Source organism: Crotalus tigris, unplaced genomic scaffold (assembly GCF_016545835.1).
Source record: "Crotalus tigris isolate CLP2741 ecotype Arizona unplaced genomic scaffold, ASM1654583v1 scf7180000017733.2605024, whole genome shotgun sequence".
Lineage (NCBI taxonomy): Eukaryota > Metazoa > Chordata > Lepidosauria > Squamata > Viperidae > Crotalus > Crotalus tigris.
In genome coordinates, this window is record NW_024096600.1 from 254221 (window position 1) to 278556 (window position 24336).

Below are 24336 nucleotides of genomic sequence, written 5' to 3' on the forward strand. Positions count from 1 at the left end.
GAGACACCATGTGACCAGAACTCATAATTTTACTGCCAGCTTCGCCATTGATTCTGCTTGTGGGAAGTCAGCTATGAAGTGCAGAAAAGTGATCATGTAATGGTGGGACACTGCAACAGTTGCAATGTCCGCTGGTTGCAAAGCACCAGAATCACAAACATGTGACTGTGGGGACGCTGCAATCGTCATAAGTACAAGGACTGGCTTTTAAGTTACTTTTTCAACACTATGGGAACTCTGAGTAATCACAATACAGCAAGGGTGGGCAACTATGGCCTGTTTACAACCTGTGGACTTCAACTCCCAGAATTCCATGCTGGCTCAGAAATTCTGGGAATTGAAGTCCACAGGTCGTAAATGGGCTATAACTGCCCATCCCTGCTATACATTAATGGAAGACTGCCTGTATATTTCAAGTTGGTCCTTCATCTTTTATCATGTAGAGATGGCTCCAGATCAATCTCAGTAAATTTATTTATGTATTGAATTATTTCTAACGTGACAAGATAACAGGACAAACAACTGAAATTCAGAAGGTTCTTTAGAGAAGACCCTTTTCCCACAACCTTAGAAAGACAGGAAAACAAACAGGGTAATCATGAAACAAATTTATCCTCAGAGACCAGTTTGAAAGTAGGATAGGGCAGGATAGACAAATAAGTAGGGGAACACAACTCTGTCTATTCTTTCACTGTTCTTGCCCTTGACAAGTTTAAAATGGTTTTCCTACTTATGATCACTCAAGTGAGAGCAAATGTTTTATAATAGCTAGGAACATTGCTTTATTAGGATTGGTGATCACGTGAAAAATTTAACCAAATTCAGATAAATGCAAATAGAAATTTCTTTCAGATCTCCCTTTCAGCTCTTGGTGTCAGAAATAATATGGTATTGCCAACGAAGTAAAAATACTATATTGCCTGGCAGATTGTGCACAAGGACAACTGAAAGATTATTATGCTCACAATACACACACACACACATACACACTTCCAATACAGAAGGACTGAGCTAATTTTTATTTTTCCTCTTTTTAAAAAAGCGCCAGTGCTATTTTTGTTTTCATTTTGACTGCACTATTAATGCATATTATTCTTCACTGGAAAATACAAGAAGGAAAAAGAAGGGCGCCTGCATCAAAATGAGCTTAAGAGATAAAAGACAGGAGCAGAAAAAGCAGCAGCATTAGAGGAGGAAATTGAATAAGATTTTTTCAAAGGGGTAGTAGCCATGTTAGCCTTTTGCAGCAAAAACAACAAAGAATCTTGCAGCACCTTGAAGACTAACACATTCATTTTTCAGCCATTAAGTTCTCTTTGTTATTTTTAAATGACAGGAAGATCTAAAGCAGCTTTCCAAACAGATGCTTTCCAGAAGTTTGGGTGACTCTTCTCAGATTTCTCAAACACATCTGGAGAGCACCAACTTGGGAAAGTTTGATGTAAGTTAACCTCTTGACTTTTTTTTAATACACCAGTGTTTCAACTGCCTACTAAGTTTAAAACACTTTAAACATGCCTTAGAATTAAGTATTAATAACTGAACTGGTTAAATCTTGCCTGTTTCAAAAAGTTCCATAAATAAAATTAGAAAGCAGTAATTTTAATTTTATCCCCTGCAGATGTATTCATAAATATTCTTATACTGCAGAAATAAAATATTAATTACCAACCTTAAAGCCAAAGTATATGTCCCAGGTTGTCGTTGGCTTTCACGAATAAGATAACTTCCCTCTGCTATGCTCAATAATTGATCAGCTTCTTCTCTCGATATCATCCCATGAAACCTGAAAAATAAAGTCTATCAATATCAGCAGAACACAAGAGAATGTTTTTGTGAGAAAAAATATCAGAAAAAAAGCAGTCTTATTTTTTTCATTAAAAAACATCTTACTTGATTTTTAAAGAAATGCATAAAAAAACTTTCAAAATCATGTTAATTTCTCTGCTTAGCCTGAAAACATGTTTATTTTCAGTGTTTATACAAAACACACTCTACAGACTAAGTAATTTCTGTTTTTATATCAGGTACTTCTGATTATCTTGATTTATAGAAACTTGCCCATTTTCTCTTTGATTCTCATCAACATTAACATCACTATCACGGCTGCATATATTTCTCAACCGTGAAAGTTTAAGAATCCCCGGATGAATCCTAAGGACGAGTGTTCAATCTAAATATCATCTCGGTATCATAATTTACATATTTTTTTTTCCAGCAATATGCAAAGTAATGTGTGCTTCAGGGGGCACAAATGAAGCACCTGTCTTTGAATTCTTAAAGCAGCTGCATCTTTTGCAAGGCTCGCATGCTGCTTCAAAAGCTGTCCTCACCACATATGTGGACGCAGAGCCACTTTGCTGTTAGTCCCAGCAGATGAATAGTGTTGTGTATACATGCAGAGACTAAGGACTGTCCTCCAAACAGCTTTGAGTCTTGTGAAAGATGCAGTTGCTTTGATGATTTGAGAAGGAGTACTTTGCATGTACTGTTCCATATTGCAAAGCACCTCCTTCAAATGCTTCACAAATCCTTAGTTTAGATCAGTGGTTCTCAACCTTCCTAATGCCGCGACCCTTTAATACAGTTCCTCATGTTGTGGTGACCCCCAACCGTAAAATTATTTTCGTTGCTACTTCATAACTGTAATTTTGCTACTGTTATGTATTGTAATGTAAATATCTGATATGCAGGGTGTATTTTCATTGTTACGAATTGAACATAATTAAAACATAGTGATTAATCACAAAAACAATATACAAATGCTCGCTGGAGAAGCTTACTCTTCCTTGCTCAAAAATGTTGAGAGGGAGGGAAGGGGAAGGAAGGAAGGAAGATTGAAGGGGAAAGGAAGGAGATGGAGAAGGAAGGAGATTGAAAGGGAAAGGAAGGAAGGAAGGAAGGAAGGAAGGAAGGAAGGAAGGAAGGAAGGAAGGAAGGAAGGAGAAAGAGATTAAGTGGAAGGGATGGAGATGGAGATGGAGAAGGAAGGAAGGAAGGAAGGAAGGAAGGAAGGAAGGAAGGAAGGAAGATTGAAGGGGAAAGGAAGGAGATGGAGAAGGAAGGAGACTGAATGGGGAAGGAAGGAAGGAAGGAAAGAAGGAGAGAGATTGAAGGGGAAGGGATGGAGATGGAAGGAAGGAAGGAAGATTGAAGGGGAAAGGAGGAGATGGAGAAGGAAGGAAATTGAGGGGGGAAGGAAGGAAGGAAGGAAGGAAGGAAGGAAGGAAGGAAGGAAGGAAGGAAGGAAGGATTGATCTTTGGAGAGTCATGTTTTTCCAGATGGTGATGAACTGCAACTCCCAGCATTCCCCACTCTTCCACACTGCTTTTTAGGGCTGCTGGGGATGGTAGTCCAGTAAGGTCTGGAGACACACATAGATGCCCTAGCAGGGAAAATTGGCCGGGTAATTGCTGAGACTTTACTTGGAGGCATTCTGCAGCTCCTGAAAATTACTTTAACCAATTTTCCCTGGTTCAGCAAAGGCAATAAGTAATAAAACAAACAACAGGTACCGGTAATAAAATAGCCCAAATTGTCCTTTCCAGCGCAGATGAAAAGAACCAGGGAAAGGGAAATCGTGTCTGCCTTTGACCAACGGGAGGAGAAGCAGTAGGAAAAGTGTGGCCTCGGAAGCTGTGCAGAGGATCCGCGTGCCTCGGAACCGCCGGCTGCCCTCTCGCGCCCACCAATCTGGAGCCCCCCATCCTCATCCCGGCACCTCTTGCCCTCTCCCAGGTGCCCCCCCGGGACCTGCCTGCCCCTTCAGCCTCCTGAGTGCCATCGCAGTGGTGAGGTCGCGGGAGCCCCTTTCCATGCTGCGCAGCCCTTCACCGCCACGACCCTTCCCCAACTCGTCGCACGTGAGAGGGGCGCAGCCGGAGCGCCAACTCCCGCTTGGAAGGCGCTGCTTCTCCCTCCCGGCCTGGCTGGCCTCTGACGCACATGCGGGCATCGCAGCCGCCTCGCCCTCTTGCCTGCCGCCTGGCCGCTTCCGAGGCCTGGAGCCCAGCAAGCTGGGAAGGAGCCGCTCCTGCCCGCCAGTCCCAGGGCCGTGCCAGGCGCCAGAGGGCCGAGGCAGTGAGGAAGGTGGGCCGGGCGGTGCAGGGGAGGCTCTAGCGTAGCGCAGAAGGCGGCCGGGGGCAGAGCGTGGCCGGGAAACCAAGAGGCGTGGGGACCGGCTCGGCACTGCAGCTCAGCTCAGCCAGCAGCCGCAGCAGCGCGTTGCCAGAGGAGGGCAGGAAGAAAGGGGGCGGTGGTGGCAAGTCATGAAAGCAGCGTCCACACGTTCAGGGTGCAAGCACCTTGGACGGTTTGGTTCCCCCACCCCTTTATTTACTGATCTGCCAGAAGCTCATGCAAACAAGCCCGGAGGAGTTCTGAATGAGCGGTCATTTAAAAAAAAAAGAAGCTTTAAGCAGCAAGGCAGAAAGGGGAACTTGCTCACGGCTCTTTTTTCCCCCTTTCTTGGTGACTGGGAAGGCAGCAGCCAGAGACGCCGCTGCACAAAGGGAGGCGGACAGAGGGGCGAGGGGGAAAACCTCACTCAACTTTCGCCCTTATCAGACCCAGTTCCCTTCTGATCGACCCCCCACCCCCCCTTCACCTCCCGCTACAGATCGATGCTACCCCTCGGGAGTATTTTGCCAGGCTTTTTTTTTTTACCTTGGCCCTGCGCTTTTCCCAGATGGAAGCCAGGCAAGAGGACCTGAAAGACGTCAAGCAGGAGGTTCATAGCCATGGCAATGTGGCAGTAGCTGCTCTGCGATGGGTAGCGCAGCCCCGCCATGCTGCTGAGGTGGCTGCTTTCCTGTCTGCCCGAGCTGGCTGGCAGAGCTAGCCTTGAGCACAAATTCCCACTAGTGTCTCGGTTCCTAAGACCATCGGAAATATGTATTTTCCAATGGTCTTAGGTGACCTCTGTGAAAGCGTCATTTGACCCCCAAAAGGGTCGCGACCCACAGGTTGAGAACCGCTGGTTTAGATAGTTCCTCTTTCACACAAAGAAGTTTTTTTTATCCATGAACAATTTCTTCTAATTTATGTTTGATATCATTTAACTCATAAAAGCAAATTGATCTCGTAGCATATTTCTCCAACTTTATAAATGCCTTGGCAGTGAATATCATGTTGCAAATGTGAAAAATTCACATACAAAAATCAAGAATTCCTAGGTGCTGGCCTAGAAACAGGAGTTTCTAGTCCAACTTTAGGCATGAAAGCCAGCTGGGTGATTCTGAGACACTCACTCTCTCTTAGCCCAACCTCCCTCACAGGGTTGTTGTGGGAAAATAGAAGAAGTATTAAGTAGGTTTGCCACCTTGACTTCATTCATTCATTCATTTATTCATTCATTCATTCATTTTCTATAGCTGCCCAACTCAACTAAGTGACTCTGGGCAATGCAAACAATAAAAAACATTAAAACAATAAACATCCACAAAATAAACAGAAATTCAACATATATTTTGGCTTTAAGATTGGTAATTAATATTTCACTGCATTCACAAAATATGTTCATTTTTTTTAAAAAAAGAGCAGTATATAAATAAAACATAAATAAATGATTTGAGTTAAAAATATAGTAAACAAAAAAGTTAAGAACAAAGTACACTAAACAAGCTTTTGGAGGAACTGGGAGCTAATTCATTTTCTCATTCAAGAAACTTTTAATTTTTTAAATTATTGATTTTTATTGCTAAAAATATATCTAAATTAGGAGTGTTCTTGCTTTCTTATGATAACTCAAGAATTTAAAGAAAAAATAGAAAAGAGAGAAAAATGAAAAGTTTTCTTCCTCCCCCCCCCCCAGAATGATAGGAAAATTGAAGCCTTGTTTCCAAACTTGCTGTATGAAGTAAGTGTGGAAACAAGCTTGCTATATACTTTTCTAATATAAAGCAACAAAAATGACAGCTTTCCCCCCTCTTTTGTTCTTAAAAATAGCACATTCATTTTTATGGAGGCAATTAAATGGGTTCAGTAAAAAAATTGTTCCAAGTCCAAGAACATTTCAGCCAGACTGGAAAGAAACCTTGATTTGATTAATGAGATTGTATATGTCAACATTTTATCCTGCGAGTGCTACTGATGATTAAACAAGACTGCCTATACTGAAACCATAAATAAATTATAAAATAATCCCATCCCTCTCTGAAAAGAGTCTATAAGATAAATTGAGACATTATAAGCAAGTGGAAGAAAGAAAGAACAGAAAAAGTAGTCATTGGGCATATTTTTTTATATTTGCTTTGCAATTCAAGAGACAGAATTGAGAGAATCATATTACTTACTCCCGCCCATAGTATTTAGGTCTGTTCTCCACCTATTGAAAAAGAAAGGAAAGAAATATTTTACTTGTGTATAGGTATCTTTAAAAAAATCAGCTCTATTATGTGATTTGATGAAGAATTAATTTTATATTTTCTCCAATTGTTACTATATTAGGAAATTTGCTGAAGTTCTCCAAGCATTAATGTTAATAATCCCTTGTTTCATTTAATACTATTAATTTCAACTGTAAAGACAAATGTAGGGTAATTTCTATTTCATTAAAGCTTCGAACAAAACTTGGTGCTGCAACTTTATTCATTAAAGAGTAATTTCATATCTGATTTGTGCTTAGAAAGTTCTGCAGAAGCCACATTCTATCCCCAACACAGTGAATATGAATTATGACAATGCGATCCAGGTGGGATATGATAGGACAATAGATGAAACAGGATGGGGGGAAAATGAAACTAGTAACATAGTTGGACCCCAACCCTCCTATCCTTTCATAAGGGCCTCAAGACATGACTCTACCAGTTGGCTTGGGGCCCCAATGGAGGAACAGCGTAGTGGAGATGGTTGATCGAGAAAGAACAAACCCCACCTCTCTCCACTCTCCCCTCCCCACATATCAATATATTTTAATGTTTGGTTTTAATTTGTTTTAATATACTGTATAAATACATTTTTAATGACTGTGGGCCACCAAGAGTTACCCTGTGGTAAGATGGGCAACCAATAAATTTGATAGATAGATAGATAGATAGATAGATAGATAGATAGATAGATAGATAGATAGATAGATAGATAGATAGATAGATGGGTGGGTGGGTGGGTGGGTGGGTGGGTAGACAGACAGTCAGACAGACAGACAGACTGACAGTCAGACAGACAGATAGACGAGTCCTCTTTCTCTCCTTTGGTTCACATGAAATATTACGAGTCATGACTTCTTTGCTCCAAGTTTCACCCAACATGTAAATCCACATTAAGGATTAACTCAGATATGAGCCAAGACTTTATGGCTTTTTCATCAAATCATCATTTTAAAAAATCCTAGCAAAAGTCCTGTTATATGAATGCAGTCACTACATTTAATTCCAAACAGTAAAGAACATAAAAGGTGCTTTTTAAAACAGATCAAATAACAACTTAGTTCAACCTTTTTTTTTTTCCTCTAAAGGACAAGAAAATAAACTTCTGAAAGCCAGCAAAGACATAAAGGCAAGAAGCCTTTCCCTTCCTTCCCCATCCCCCACTCCCTGCAGTATATGGCATTCAGAAGCACACTGAACATCGTGTGCAGCCTATCAAATTTAAGTCTGAACCAAAATGGTGTTGATAAAGAATAAAACATAGATGCAAGTAAAGAGAGAGAGATGTGTCTAATGATAAAATCTATTTAAAAACAAAAACAAATTCACTTTTCTCAGAAGTTCACTGTATCTTCTCTGAAAAAAATGATGTTCCAGACATTGGTGCTAAAACCTATTAAGCCATGGGAACTGTTGACAGTAGAAACCAGTCTGAGGGGGTCTTCACAAAGCATCGTGAAGAGGTAAACTACATAGGTTAGGATTGTCCTCTGACTTTGGCAGACCTGAGATGGTTCCACTGAGGAGTAACTCACTAGAGCGAGCAGATGAACAGGAAACTCTATGCATGTGTGTACACATGTATATGTGCAAAGGCTTAGTCCCAAAGGTACTTTTTCAAAAGGCAACTGGACTTCGTTTTTCCCTTGAAAACGTTTTGCTTCATTTCTTGGATGAGAAGTGAAACACTTTCCAGGAAAAACGAAGTCTAATTGCATTTTAAAAAGCCACTTTTGGGACAACCATGACCAGGATAACTGAGAATCTCCATAGACAAAAACACGTAGTGTGGTGGTGGCAAAATTGACACTGAACAGTGTTGAACTATGCCTCCCTTTATCAGTCACAATTAGTTATTCTGGTTGAGGTTGGGTATAATTTATTACAGCCAATATGGCCAGAAACAGTAAAATATCCAACTGTAGGCTACTTACATACAAACATATATAAAAATGCACTGAACATGATCTGATGATGAATAAGAACACATATAATAAAAATTAATTAAAAAATATTAAAAAGATCTAAAAATAATATGTATCTTATTTATGTTTCTAACGAATCCCCAGTGCTGCTGGGCAGAATCTGGCCACTTGCGCCATCATCACAGCCTGTTCGTCCTTAAGCAGCCATTGGAGATAAGTAGCGTCAGAATGGCCAGGATACTCATTGATCATTGGGAGGACATGTTTTTTTCGAATATTTCTATAGAAAGAGCATCAAAGGAGTATGTGTCCAATGGTCTCCACCTCTCCTGAACCACAGCAGCAGAGTCTTTCAGTCAATGATATCTTTTTATACTTGCTGTATAGGACGGCCGATGGAAGCGCGTGGCAACGTGGGAGCGAAAATGCTTTCTGGTGGTTTGCTGACTACAACTGGCTAAGATAACCTGCGGGAGTAACAACATATCTAACAGAGTTTGGAGACAGAAACTGCGGAGCTATCCCTAAGTCTGCTTGCCTCTCGATGTCCTCTACCCTTTGTTGCAAGGTTTGTTTTGCTTGGTCATAGTTCAATTTGAGTACTGAGGCTGGAGAGAGAACTAGTTTGGCAAGGCTGGACTCGATTGCCTTGATCCTTGATTGAGGTTGTTGTTTACCAACAGCTAGAGGGTCCTGAATTTCCTGTCACAACTGCAGTAAGAAGCAGCATATGCAGAAGACAAATAAGCAGGAAGTCACCAGCAACGAAGTATCTAACTAAACAACAACAACAAACCCCTAAAAAGTGATGAAAATAGTTGTAACCACTATCAGGTCATTACATTGTTTAGGAAATGGCAGGTGATGTCTATTAACAGAATATTAGAGTTGACATATTTGGCAGCTGCAGCACAATTTTATCACTTTTATATTATCTATGTCTTTTCTATTCTCTTTCTCCTGAGATGGCATGATTTCATCTGGCTGGAAAAGTCCAGATGATCACTACAGCCTAGTTTTGGCTGCTCCAGTTGATAACAAAACAGCATAACTGGATTTAGACCACAGCAGTTTACCAATGTTCTGGAGTCACCCAGTGATCTGATTTAACATTCTGGGCATCATGCAAAAGGATGTTCATAGCCTAATTATTTTGACCAGAAAATGATCCCATTTTCCCAAATGACAAGAGGGAAATAACCTACAAATGAATTTATTTTGTTTTTTATTTATTTTCCTCATTCTGAACCGCCTATCTCTCTCAAAGACAAAAATACCGTAGGTCCTTGTGAAGATCTAGCCATTATATATCTAGCCATCTGAATTTGGTGCCCTATCAACAGTGTTTTATCTTTTATAGGTCTTCTCAGCTGGGATAAATTTTATACCAGAGATTAAATTCTACTCACAGCTCTGTAGTCAGTCACGCCATACACTCAATCCCTACAAATATAATCATATTTTTTTTCTTGTCTCTCCAAGCCCAACAAATGTTCCTTCTGAATTCTTAGCACTGGAAACAGCACACAGATTTCTCTTGAGGTTAGCATTCAGTGGAAGTAGCACAGCAGCACTGAGGGTTTTAACAGGTCATTTGCATCTGTGTGTATGCATGCACAGTGAACACTGTCAGAGAAGCAGCTGAACACTGTCCCTGCAGGTGAGTGCAGAGATGACTTGGCATGCAAACCTTTCTGGAGGAGGGGTACACCTTGGACGTTTGGGAAGCACAGCTTCCAATGCTTTGCATAGTCCTAACTAACACCACATTAACAGATTTCATTCTGGATAAAAAGGTGCCAGGGTCCCCCCCCCAGTTAGGTTCCATTATTAGTCCAATATATTTACACAGTGGAACTATTCAATTTCTTTGAGAAGACAGTGCTAACTCACCCCTCTCTAAGAAGAATCCTAGTTGCCAGGCGAAAGGTCGAAAAAGCAAAGCAAAAAGGCCAAGTATGTTTGTCAGAGAAATTGAAGAACGCTGCTTATTATTTTATCTTTACCCAGAATGATTCAGGATTGCAAAGTAGTTTTTTTTTTTTTTAAATGGCAGTCAAATTCAAGTGTACATATACAAATTCTATTTCTTTCCTGGAGTATAGTTTAATGCAAATTACCTAATGCAAAATGTTCTAGATGTTGATTTGTATTACAAATGTTCTTTGTAAAAAAGATTGGGATATGGTTTTAGTCTTACATACTGTATATAAAAGCTCATTTCAGGGAACTTTTGGATGAAATTAGAATATTTAGTTCCACAGCACAAAAGCTCCTGAAATATTCTAACAAGTATAATATAAATGAAAAAATATATATATACTGACAGCTATGGAACTGTTGTTTTAAAATTTCCTTCACTTGTGACAATCTGATGTTTTAAAAGCAGAAAACAGGAAACATTCTGAACTGTTATTTGTGAGACCACCCCAGTCTTTAACATTTAGAGGTTACATGCCAAAAACAAGTGGTATCTTTCAAAATTTGCTTTGCTTTGCTTTTGAGAATATTTAGGGGCCCTTCCAGATTAATGCATACACAAATCCAATTTCTGAATAAGTATGAATTTAATTGCTTTCCTGACTTCAATCCTAAGGGACTGAGTGTACATGAATCAGAAATAAAATGAAGCCCTGGTTTTTGAAGCTACTCTAAACTGCATCTTAACATGTTTTGGATATCCTTTTTGTATATCCTTTTTACAACTATAGTTGACATTGTTACGATCAAGGTCCACAACCTAGTGGCGCCTCTGTGTACTTTACACTACAATAGGAATGAACATTAAATCCACTGGTAAATACCCAAATAAGAACTGATTTTGCTTCATTTCACTTCAAGGTATCAGCAAATATCACACTTCGTTAAAACCTCATAAAACAACTTTATAATTTCACTGCAGCTGATAATGTGTCTCTAAGATATATTATAAATGGTGATCAGCTTCCACCACTACAAATTTCATGTATTTTTAAAATTAGTTCTATCACTTAAAACAAAAATCAAATAATTATTATATGTTTCCATGTTAGATGTCTGTTATAATCATTGATTAAAAAAAAAGAGACAGGAGGATATGTACAGGAAGCTTCAGAAGACACCAAAAAAATGATCTCACAGAAAGTCTCTACAAAAGATAAGTAAAACTGATGTTGAAAGATGCAGGATAATAGCAAAGGTACTCCAAAGGAAAATGGCAGATAGACAAGAGAGGAAAAGCAAACATTCATATAGTAATTAAAAAGCTTCTGATTCCATCTCTATGGTCCATGAAAACATCACAAACTCTATTATCAAAGGTTTTGCTGCATTCCCACATTTCTCTTTCTCTCCCTGGTTAAATATTTAAAGTTACCACATTTTAGTTATGGACAGAGGCATTAACAACTATAACTGATCATAAGATTATTGCAATTCCTAGTCACTGAAGATCTAACTGGTCATAAGACATACATCATCTGGCTTCTATTTATACCAGGGGTCTTCAAACTTGGCCCTTTTATGATTTGTGGACTTCAACTCCCAGAATTCCTCAGAGAGGCACACTGGCTGAGGAATTCACGAGTTCAAGTCCACAAGTCATAAAAGGGCCAAGGTTGAAGACCTCTGATTTATGCAGTAGTGTGCACAGATATAATTCCTGCAGGTGTGTTTTTGACCAGGAATTGGTCTGTCCATAATTCATTTCCCAGATGGAATCTGCCTCCCTCCTTCTATTTGAACAAGACTATTGATGTAATTCCTGATGGACTGACCAGAGCCAAATACCATCTTCTCAGTAGAACTTCTGAAATAAGGAAATCAGAAACCAACATCTAGGAGTAAATAATAATAATAATAATAATAATAATAATAATAATAATAATAATAATAATAATAATAGTGCCTGGAGATAGCAGAATAGAAGAGAAAGAACTGGAGAAGATAACAAAATACAAAGACCTACAAATAGAAATAGAAAGACTGTGGAAAAGCAAGCAAGGGTAGTACCAATAGTCATAGGCTCCTTGGGTGCAATCCCAAAACAACTGGAGCACCACTTGAACACCATTGGCATTGACAAATTCGCTATTAGTCAATTGCAAAAGGCGCCTTATTAGGAACTGCTTCCATCCTGCGACGATATCTGTAATACCATCAAACATCCACATCTGCCTATCCCAGGTCCTGGGTAAGGACTCGATAGGTAGACAAAATGCCAAATCCAGTCTGAACATCTGGCTGACTGTGCGATGATTGATAATAATAATAAAGTTGGAAGGGACCTTGGAGGTCATCTAGTCCAACCCCCTGCTCAGGCAGGAAACCCTATACTTTTTCAGACAAATGGCTGTCCAGTCTCTTCTTAAAAACTTCCAGTGTTGGAGCATTCACTGCTTCTGGAGGCAGGTTGTTCCACTGGTTAATTGTTATAACTATGAGGAAGTTTCTCCTTAGTTCTAGGTAGCTTCTCTCCTTGATTACTTTCCATCCGGTGCTTCTTGTCCTGCCTTCAGGTGCTTTGGAGAATAGCTTGACTCCCTCTTCTTTGTGGCAGTCCCTGAGATATTGGAACACTGCTATCATGTCCCCCCTCGTCCTTCTCTTCATTAAACTAGACATACCCAATTCCAGCAGCCTTTCCTTATATGAAGGAAGACTGATACATATCAGTCTAATTACAGCTAAGATCATATACACAAAAGCCTATATGTTTGCTAACCTGAGTTGAAAATAATGAATACAAACCACTTGGGTTACTGTGATGAATTCCTATTAAACTGTTATTAATGTGTTAAATTCAGAATGAGAGTGAGCAAGATAGTATGTTACATGTGAAGCTTAGTATCTTGCGGAACCCACTATTATTGCTAATTTGTTCTAATCACTTTTAATCTTTATGAATGGGAATAAATATTTGCTGGAGAAATATTAAAAATGTTTGCAATGCTGGCAGCAACCTGGGCTTTCTTTAAAAGCATGGGGCTATTTCATATTTACTTGTGTTTTATTCTTTATTCTAAAGGTTTATGGTGTATTTGGAAGAACTGCACAAAGAAGCTCCTATTTAATTCAGTAAATTAATCCCGTTTGGCATCTAAGTAGTATAAGCTATTAAAACCATGACAGTACTCTGCACCCAGTATTTAAGCCATGTCAAAATGACAAACACATTTTGAAGATTAATTTCCTCTTCTCTTGGGTGTATGGTGGAGGTATTGCAATAAAACTAAAACTTTAATCATTTTCAATACCTACTCATATGAATAGCAGCTGCATTATAACAAATCCAAACTTTCAATGTAACATATTGAAAATTAAAATTGATGTTACTTTCTGATTCAGCTACTTACTACATAATAGATTTGTGGGTCGAAACTGTTGTGTGACATCTGACAAAAGGTACAGTGATAATATTAAAAAGGAAAGGAAGCTGCTGACATAAACCACAAGCAAGTTTATGATTAAAGTTTTTGTAGTAAATTTAGATCTAATGAGATGAGAGGGAAAAATATTTCATTCATTCATTCATTCATTCATTCATTCATTCATTCATTCATTCATTCTACAAAGCTGCCCATCTCAAACAAGTGACTCTGGGCAGTTAACAATAATTAAAAAAACATAACAAAAAACCTCAAAATTAATAGATACTTATATGAGAATTTTTTTAAAAAAACCCACACAATAGCAAGCATCATTCTTATTCACTTTCCCATATATATTGAAGATATCAGAGAAAAAAGGACTGGTTTCTGAAAACAAGCAGTCAGGATTTTTAAAAGAAGGAACTTTTGCTGCTTCTCTTACAGCAATCCTGCTATGCATCAGATCCTTTCAGGATGATATTGAGAGTGTTCTTTGATATTAATACAGATAGTCCTCGACTTACAACAGTTCATTTAGTGACTGTTCAAAGTTACAAGGTCACCGAAGAAAGTGACTTACGACCATTTTTCACACTTACCACTGTTGCAGCGTCCCCATGGTCACGTGATCAAAATTCAGACGCTTGGCAACTGACTCGTATTTATCACAGTTGCAATTGCCTGGGGTCACGTGATCCCCTTTTGCGACCTTCTTATAAACAAAATCAATGGGGAAACCAGATTCACTTAACAAACTGTGCTATTGACTCAACAACTGCAGTGATTCACTTAACAGCTATGGCAAGCAAGGTCGTAAAATGGGGCAAATTCGCTTAACAAATGTTTCGCTTGGCAACAGAAATGCTGGGCTCAATTATGGTCGTAAGTCAAGGACTATGTGTACTCCAGGATGGCAGGTTTATCTAGCTGGTACTCTTCCGGTACTCTTCCAAATTGCACTGAGCAATCACTATTTCTATTTCTCACAATATGACCAACATAGTGTTACTATGAAGAATTGTGGAAATTAAAATGGGTACAGGGAAAAAATGGGGAGAAAAAGGATTTAATGTTTGTAAGATCTAGTAGAACTATGATTGCAAACAAACAAACAAAAGTAATAACTATCACAGCGATGAGCCTGCAATATCTTATTTTCTTGGTACCTACCTCAGATGTGCAGGTAATTCTTCTAGGATGTGGAGCTTCTTGCTGTAGCTGATACACTAAGAAAAGGTAAACAAGAGTTTTCACTTCAAGTCTTAACACAGATATGAACTTAAATCAAGCACTTGTTTTGGGATAAGTTTCCTTTTTCTTTATTTAATGAAGAAGAATCTCTCTGTATAAAGGGACACAATAACCAAAGAAGTTGTTCCTTACCTGTAAGTGAGATTTTTCAAGTGATCTATGTAGTGAACAGATGGAAATCTGCATCTGTGCAGTACTTTTGCTGCAACGTTTTAGAGCTGAACGTTTTGTTGGGAACCTTTCCCAGAACTGAATCCTTATTCCCTACTGTATAGCACACATTCCTCTTAGTTTTTCTGAGATTAATACTTTGGACATCGCAACATACAGCTCTGCTCATATTTAGCAGGGAAGCACAGCACAAGTGCACTAAAGATTTTTCAGAGAATCTTAGTAGTAAGTAACCAGCTCTTCCTCACACAAACGGGAGAGTAAAACATTTCCTAGCATGTGGCAGCTTATTGTTAAGAGATGACTAGAGACAGAATATACTTTCAAATAAAACAAACGCAATGACCATGCTGGAGCTTTATAGAGCTCCCTCTTAGGGATACAGCAAATGTCACCAATGTCATGGTAGTATGGCTTCAAATTTGTGAAAAAGTATTTCATATCACACCTGGATAATAGGTATCACTAACTGACAAATGTTGGGGATAGGCCTCTCTTTCTGGACACATACACACACACACACGGCCTCATTCTTTACCTCCATTGACATCTATGCCTGAGTCCCTAAGGACTGGGGACTAATTATAGACCTTAATACAATCAGCAAACTCTATGCAAGACAGCTACAACAGAAATTCCACAACTGGCTGGAAAGCAAGTTGGGTTTAGGAAAGGCCAATCCACTATGATCAGTGTCTAGTACTCCAACAACTCATTGAAAAATGCTCCTTCTGCAACACAACTTCCCTTTGTGTTGCCTTCATAGATTCAAAGCAGCTTTTAATTCCATATCTCAAGCTAAACTATGGGAAAAACTGGAGACCTGCTAACCTAATCAATGTTTATTTCATCTAATACCTATGCTTCCTGAGGTACCTCATTTGAAATAAGATGTAACCCCAGGTCATCTCACCAGTGCTACTGGAAATGAGAAAGGCATCAAACAAAGCTGAATATTGGGCCCACTCTTATTCAATTTCTATATCACTCTTATTCAATTTCTATATCAACTCCAATATAAACTTTTACTTTCCAAAAGTTGCTGGAAGACACATTTATATTCTGCTCTATGTAGACAATGCAGCAACTCTTTCAAGAACACCTACTGGCCCTAAAAGAGCACTGAAAGCACTAATACAATATTGGAAAGAAGACCAGCTAGAACTCAGAAAAGTAAAATCAAAGAATTTGCCAAAAGGCCCAAGACCATACATCATAGATGCTCTTAAGATTGAGCAACTCTCCTGTTTCAAATACCTGGGAGTACTCCTCCATTCTGCCAACAGTAGGAAACCCAAAGGGGACCACATTGTTGAAAATATACAGAGGAAATAATCCGCCATCCTTAAATTGCTTTACAAGAGGTGGTCACTATATACCTGTAGCACTGAAATTATTCTAAACCAGACATGTCAAACTCGCGACGTCATGTGACGTCATGCGACATATCGGAGCTTTTTTTGCCATTGGCGGCAATGTGGTGGGCGCGGCTCCGGTATGATGAAACCGGCCCACGGGCCGGCAGTTTGACACCCCTGTTCTAAACCAAGCCAATAATACAATTTCTTTATGGTGCCCCTTGGGTCTCTTCTCTAATTTTGAATCATTACACTTTTTCAATCCAAATTTCTAAGATTGGTCTTTCAAATCCCAAAAATGTGTCTTTCATGCCATCCTGAGACTAGATATAGGCCTCATTAAAGTTGAGGCTAGAGTATGGGTGATCATATACAACTATTGCTTCAACTATCCTTTTTTTCCCCTTGACTTTGTCCCACAAACTATGAGGGATGGTTTTCAGGCTGCATAGAAAAAGACAGTAGCAACATCTCATCCTTGGGCTTCTCTCCAGGTCTTCTACTCAGCATGAGATATGACTAGGCCAAAGCACTCATTTAACTGTGGACAGTGGACACGCAGTGCCAACTGGATCTAGCTAGGTCCCCTATCATTATTGTCAGTGAATCCAAAAGCTAGTCTGCCTCCCCTATGACATACTTAACTAAACTCAAAGATCCTAATTACAGGAAGTCTTTTATTTTAGCATAAAGTCATGCCTTCCATACCAGAGAAACAACGTCCTTGTGACTACAGACAGAAACAACAGAACATGTGTTTCTTCAGCCCCTGTATTACAGAGACATTCATACTAGACACATCTCACCATTATTACATAAATATGCAGGCCACACAGGACAATGATGCCCTTTCCTGCTACTTTCAGATGCCAACCCTGATACAACAGGCTTAAAATCCATTGTGAAGGCTTGGGCCATAAACTAGTTGTAATGAGCATCTAGTTCATTATTCCAGAGTACTATGATAGATTTAGTTTGCCACAAACTAACCTTTTGCCCTCCTACACCTATCTACCCCTCCTTTTAGATTCCTTTTAGACTTTCATCTTTATATATATACTCTCTATATTATATCTTTCAGGTTTTTATAATTATTCTGATGCTTTATAATTGATTGTACCCACCTTCCTTAGGCTGGTCTTTTACTATAATAAAGACTTAATTTGATTTGATTTGGTTTAGTATGACTGTGTTCTTTACAAAGGAGGAAAGAAAATTCATTCTTTGGTTCTTATTCACCGTTTAGAACCTGCTCTGAACAGGTTAATTGCATCACCACAAATCTTTATAAATCTAAGAGAACTGGAAATAGTCACACACAAAGGAATAGTATCTTTTAGCTGCCAGCAAGATGTCATGATAATAAAAACCGAACATCCTTAGAGTATAGGTGGTATATAGTCTAAAATGAACATGCATGCACTTTCTTTGCAAAAGGTTATTTTTCAGCCATTTATTATTCTTATTTGCAACTGGAGATAACAGGCATGCATTTCTAGGCGACAACTGCAGGATGTATGGCTGTTGTGATTAATGAGCTTTAATATAAGCGACACAATGAGTGCCAATTTTTATCATTTAATCATCGTTTTGAAGACAAAAGCCTGCTTCAAGTCACTTTGTGTGTTAATGGTTTTATATTAAATAACTGGCTTGGCATATGACAAGTGACTGATGGAGTAAGTTATGACTTAAAACCTGCACAGTGGGACCCTTAAGCTCTGAAGCAGACAAAGGTTCTGACAATAGCAATTATGGAAGAGCAGCTGTGGGCAGACGATTCTTAAAGGTACGGCCGTTCCTTTGAGACTCCAGCAAAAGGAAACTGGGTGCAAATGAAATAAAACAAAGGTTGGCACTGCATAAATGTCAGTGCAGAACTGACATAACTCGAGTTTAATTCAACTCTGATAATGATAGATAAATCTTGGGATTTTGGTACTTATTTGAATCAAATACACTAGAATGAAAAAACTGAAAATGTCCTACCACATCTACTTCTTCAAATAGATGCATCCTTTGTTATACAACACCATTTTTCAGTTAATACAAATAACTGTGCTTTTATTTTTATTTTTAATTGTTCTAAGTTCCGCTTACATTTAACTATAAAAACCTGGGTTGTGTAGCACAATTTCTGAGGCTTTTCCTTTTTCACAGGATGTCTTGATGTTATCAATCTTGTTCTTCCTCTTCAAGACCCCCATTCTTCTTTTTATTTTCATTTCCTCAGGCAAAGTAATAGGGCCAGGAACTAATCCAAAATTAATTTACAGACAACAAATAATACCACTATATAAAAAAGATGCATACTTAGTATTATATTATCCTTCCCCACAAGTTCCACCAGAAGCAAGGCTTATAGAACAAGGAGAGGCAGGGTAAATATATGGCCTTTATGGGACAGGGCAGTGAGTTAAACACAACTTTGGCTTTTTCAGTGATTTCAGTCCATTTATCTAAACGTGTGTTTGGAGTAAACTGAGCTTCTCACAAGTTCATTATTTTGTATCCAGATTGTTCTAAGGGTGCTAAAACTTTTGCAAAATGAAAAAAAAACCAACCAAATTTGATTTGCCCCAGAGGGTTTATCAACAGTATATTCAACTTAAAATTTTGTTATTTTGATTATTTGATCCAGATGCAACTGCTGCTTCTGAGGTTCCATGAAGAATTTCTGAAAGAATTATCTGTGGTGCCTTAGCCAGTAACTGAATTGTATGAAACAATCTCACAGGTTACCTACATGAGCATGATAATGAGTTTAAAGGTCCTGTTCTGTAAATCAAGGGAGAATTACATTAACAGCTTGAAACTGATCCTCTTAAAAGTAAGGTTAATACAATAACAAAATATTTTTTTGTGCAAACCTCAGAGATAGCTCAATTATTTATAACAACTCTGCTATTAGAAATATAATTCAGGAATTGATCATAAACCCACATGTGTTCTATATTGCATTTAATATTCTATAATTGCATTTGGAGCATGATGAACCAATGTGAATGCATTTTTTTAAGAGGGAGAGAAAAGGGCTTGGGAAATATGTTATAAACTAAGCAATTCTAAAAAGTGACCTATGTTGTCTGAAAATCTTTTCCCTTGCCATTTATAAAAAAAATAGATAATCTACAATATTAACAATTCATTGCTGCAAAACATGTGTTGATATAGTTTTCTTTGTTATATAATAATTTTTAGTCAATCCCATGGTCAGACAGCTGACAATCCTTTGATAGGTTCTGCGTAAGGGAAGCAAATATAACCAGAATCATATCAACAAATTAGTTGACCTCAGCTCCAAATGCAACATGCATTAAAATTTGATGATATTTGTCCTCACTGACCCCTTATATATCACTAGGACCTACAAGAAGCTGCAATAATATCTGGTGGTAAAGAAATGCAAAAATTTAGGAAAACCAAAAAGTCCAATTATTTTTTCATAGAACCATATGTGCAAAATAGGAGTTACACTCAAAGAAAGGCACAGAAGCAATCGAGTGAGGCTTGAAAAACTGTTACAAGTTCAGGTGGAAACTGGATGAAACACTTAGGTTTGATAAGGCAGATAGTTTGATAGTGAGAAACGGAGTAAAAAAAAAGCTAACCCCCCCCCCTCATTCCTCATAACATGGGTGGTAGATTTATGAATGGGGTAGACAGTGATAACATCTAATCAAATACTCACAGTAAGATTTCCAAACTGGTGGCCTGTATTCATCAGTATCTGGGGAGAAAAAACACAGCAGGAAGACGGATAGTTTGTATAAAACATGAAACAGAAAGAAAATTAACATTCAGCAGATTTATATGTAGAATAAATATTTAGATTCATTTAACAACTTCATTTTTAAAACTGATTATCTAAAGTCATCCATTTTGCCCATTTAAAGAAAACCCTAAATCTAGTACTTCAAATGGGAAAAGACCAAAAAAAAAAAAAAAAAAAAGGAAAACTATCATTATGACAGCACTATGGCAGGGATTTTTCCAGGGAGTTGCCAGAAGTCAACAAGGACTAGAAGGAAATAATAAAATAAAATAATAAAATAATATAATATAATAAAATAAAATAATAAATAAAATAATAAAATAAAATAAATAATAAAATAAAATAAAACCTAAAATAATAAAATAAAATAAATAAAATAAAATAAAACGCAGCATTTACCTTATTCACACATACATTGGCTGAAATAAATGGAACATTAGACAACTTGAATGTTTCTTCCACACCAGAATCGGAAACACTCATAATACTTTTATCTTACATGCTGTTTTACTGAACCCAATTTTAACAGGTTTTGTGCAGCTACTTTGCCAAAGTTACCTTTTACAAGTGACATTATTTACTGATATGAGCACTTCTTTACAACCATTCATCCAGTAACCATTTAAACTTAGGGCATCATTGAACAAGTAGTACTTATGACTAGTCTTTGAAGTTGTGGCTACCTCAGTGTTCTTACAGTCATGAGACCAGCTCCCAATTACAACACTGGAGTAATTCCACAATCGTCTGATCACTGTGATCTTCACTACCAGCTTGTAACAAGCTAAGCCAATAGATAAGCCAGCAGGAGGTGGCAAATGGTGACCATGTCACAGTGCATTAACAGTAACACAGAAACTTGCTAAACAATGGTAATAGGGAATGCGAAACTGCTGATGTTAAGCAAGGCACTCATTTAGTGCTGTGCTTTACAACCACATTGCTTAGCTTTGGAAATTCTGGTCCTAATTTCCAACATTAACCGAGGAATACCTGAACCTTTAACTATGGCCCCACATATGTTTCTTTCATGAAGGTGAGTAAAAGTCCCTTGATCAGCTGCAAACCCCCACCAATTCATATAACAGATATAGGGCATAAATGCCTTTTTTCCCCAACAGAAAATGCCTTGGAAAGGTAAATCTCTGGCTAGCCTGGAATCATAAGGTCTTCTAATGCTTGCCCAGGTAGGAATACTTATATTATCTGTTTGCTTGTTTGTTTAATTTGTTTGCCGTCCATCTCACCACAAAGGTGACTCTGGGGGGCTTACAACATTAAAATGAAACCATAAATATATGAATAAATACACACAATCACATTAAAATTACAATAAGATATGAGTTATAACTAAAGATGGGGAGGAAGGGAGGAGAATATACATGGGGGGTGGGTGGGAATTGCTATTAGTCAATCAACCACCTCCAGTGTGAAAGTCCCCCATGGGGCCCCCAAGCAAACTGGCAGAACCAGGTCTTTAGGCTCTTATGGAAAGTTAGGAGAATGAGAGCCAATCACATTTCAATGGGCAAGATGCTCCAAAAAGCCAGGGCCTATTTCAGACAACTGTCTATCCAATCTTTGCTTGGAAACCTCCAGTGGGTGTTTCAGTGATAAAATACCCAAAACCTCAGGAGGCAAGCTACTCCATTGCTTAATAGATGTCGTAGTTAGGAAATTCCTCTATATTTTTCAGCTTAGAGGCTTTACAGAAGCCTCTTTAAGGCTTCCACTCATTGGTTCATGTCTTATCCTTGGAAACTTTATACATTCACATCCTCCTCCCTTCAAGTTTTGGAAGGCTGCTATCCAGTTTCCCCTTTGCCTTCTTTTCTTAGGTTAAATAAATCATGTTTAATCCTTCAAAAGATTTAGCTTCCAAGCACTAGCCATTTTTTCACTCTTCCCTCTATTCTTTCTAGTTCCTCAGCATTCTTCTTATACTGGACTGAGCAAAACTGAACACAATATTCAAGATTTGATCTAACCTGTCCCATGTCACTGGGTGTTACTGGATATTAAGTGCTGACTACCTGATAGATGTTCCTGATAGATTGACCCTTCCTTGCCTCGACTGTGACATTTAGTCTCTAGAAACTCAACTTCTGGAGCAACTTGTTGATTACTTCTCTATGTATTTCTCTGACCATAAGTGAAATTAAATGTTAAACTCTCTACCTTTGTTTTTGCTTTTTTGACCTCTACTTCAGTCTAAGAAAGGAGGCTGTTCATCTTTGATATGTATTCCCTTATTTCAAGGGAAATACCTGTTGATCCCAGAATCAAATCACACACACTATTCACCATTCACTAACTGCTGCGGTATATGTTGTTTAATATGTACAAAGTACCATTGCATATATTTTATGACTGGCATATTCATTTGATATCAGATGCAATATTTTTCAATAGGATACTCTTCATTCTATTGCTAGATTTACACAATACACTATACCTGCTAGCTTGACTAGCACTGATGATGTTACTTAGTTGGGTAGTGAAACATCTGCAAGAAAACAACCAAGCTCAGAGAGCACCAAGGGCTACTCATTTCAACCCTGAACTACAAATATTCTCTTTTATTGGTACAGTTTACCAAGTTTCAGTTTAGTGTGTTGCATGAATCCAGCTAGTGTGGTTGATAAATGATGCGTTGTGTCATTTTTGCTATCTGGGTCATTTTAATCATGGTTAAACTAATCATTATTTTGCACAATGAACCTAACCCAAAGATCATCAAGAAAAATGTATGCACATATCAACCAAGTTTTATATTTAATGAAACGTGAATGGTTCCTAATTAAGCTTCCATAGATAACAGCTTTGCAGAACTTTTCTCTTTACCAGTAACATATGTATACTGAAATTCATTTTCAAATAAATTATTGTATGTGAGAACCATGTGTTCAACTGAATAAAGATACAGTAAAATTACAAATAGTTTTTGACTGGACTGGTAACACTATAGATGCATCTTCATTAAAAGAAATGAAGATGACTTGACTGAAAAACAAGACTATTTTTCACTAAAGTCAAACATCTTGATTAAATCTCAACAAAGAAACAGGGAAACTTTGCATATAATGTAATATTTAAAATTCAGCTGCTGTAAGCCATGATTTATGCTATGCAGGTGTTTAGAAATGTTTTGTTTTATAATACTGCCTGTATACTTTACTGCTTTACTGTTATTTATATAACCTTGGGCCATCCACATTAGGGAGCAAAATACCAAACATTATCTAGTAAACATATATCAGTGACAGCTAAGTGAAAAAGCTGTCACTGTACTGCTTTTGCACTCTTTTAAAGGATTATTGTTTACAGATGATAACGATACAATTTTTGAATTCTATTTTAAGCTTGATATCATATTCTAATGCAAAGGAAAAGCTGAAAGATAAGATTGGGTGTCAGGCCCCTGTTCCAGGCCCAAGTTTTTTTTTTCCTTAGCTAAAAACAATGAAGCCACAGCAGAACTACAGGGGAAAAAAACTCCTATTGTACAGATATGGAGAAACAATCCATGTGTTACTTCTTGTGTGCTTGTGATTAAAACAGCAAAGGAGACAACGATCATTTTCTCATCATAAAATATTGTAAATCATATGATACTGTAGTCACCAGAGCAGTAAACACCTAACCAGAGATTTCATGAAATAAAATCCAACACTAGATGAATCAGGCTGCCTCTCTGCTTCTGATTTTTTTCCCCTCTCTGTTTTGTAAAGTCCACTAATTCTAAGGAAATAACGAGGAAGGGATGTTCCCCATTCTGCTGATAGATACTGAGATAGATCATCTCAGGTGTTTCCCTGTGATCCTGAAAATACATCAACAACTGGTAAGGGGATTTCCGAAGCCTAAAATCAATGCCCAGATATTGCTTAAAAGACTTTCTGACAACAATTGTTATTTTTTATTTTTATTTCTTTTAAACTCATGGGGCAAACCAAAATAAATACCAGCAATAATTCAGGACCTGATTAGTGAATCGAAAGATACCATAATCCAATCTCTAAATGCAAAGGGAATATGTTATGGGACACAGATGTATCACAACTCTTAAAACTAAGGGCCTGAAGTAGAAATGAGGAATCTGTAGCCTCTCAGATGTTATCAGACTGTGATAACCCTACCCC

The 24336-nt window shown here is 38.0% G+C and overlaps 1 protein-coding gene across 3 annotated transcripts in view; it reads right to left on the minus strand.

The window, feature by feature from the left end:
• Positions 1–24336, minus strand: part of CHN1 (chimerin 1) — a 121364-nt gene that overhangs the window by 59320 nt on the left and 37708 nt on the right. Inside the window, exons 2-6 of one of the 3 annotated variants that reach the window (XM_039339310.1) lie at positions 20111–20149; positions 18520–18673; positions 14810–14865; positions 6295–6326; positions 1673–1786 (exon numbers count right to left, since the gene is read on the minus strand). In XM_039339310.1, the coding sequence (XP_039195244.1) occupies positions 1673–1776 (104 nt within the window). In that variant the 5' untranslated portion in view covers positions 1777–1786; positions 6295–6326; positions 14810–14865; positions 18520–18673; positions 20111–20149. Of the gene's footprint in view, positions 1–1672; positions 1787–6294; positions 6327–9700; positions 9787–14809; positions 14866–18519; positions 18674–20110; positions 20150–24336 lie in introns of those variants that run through there. The other 2 variants (XM_039339308.1, XM_039339311.1) reach the window with 2 other exon arrangements.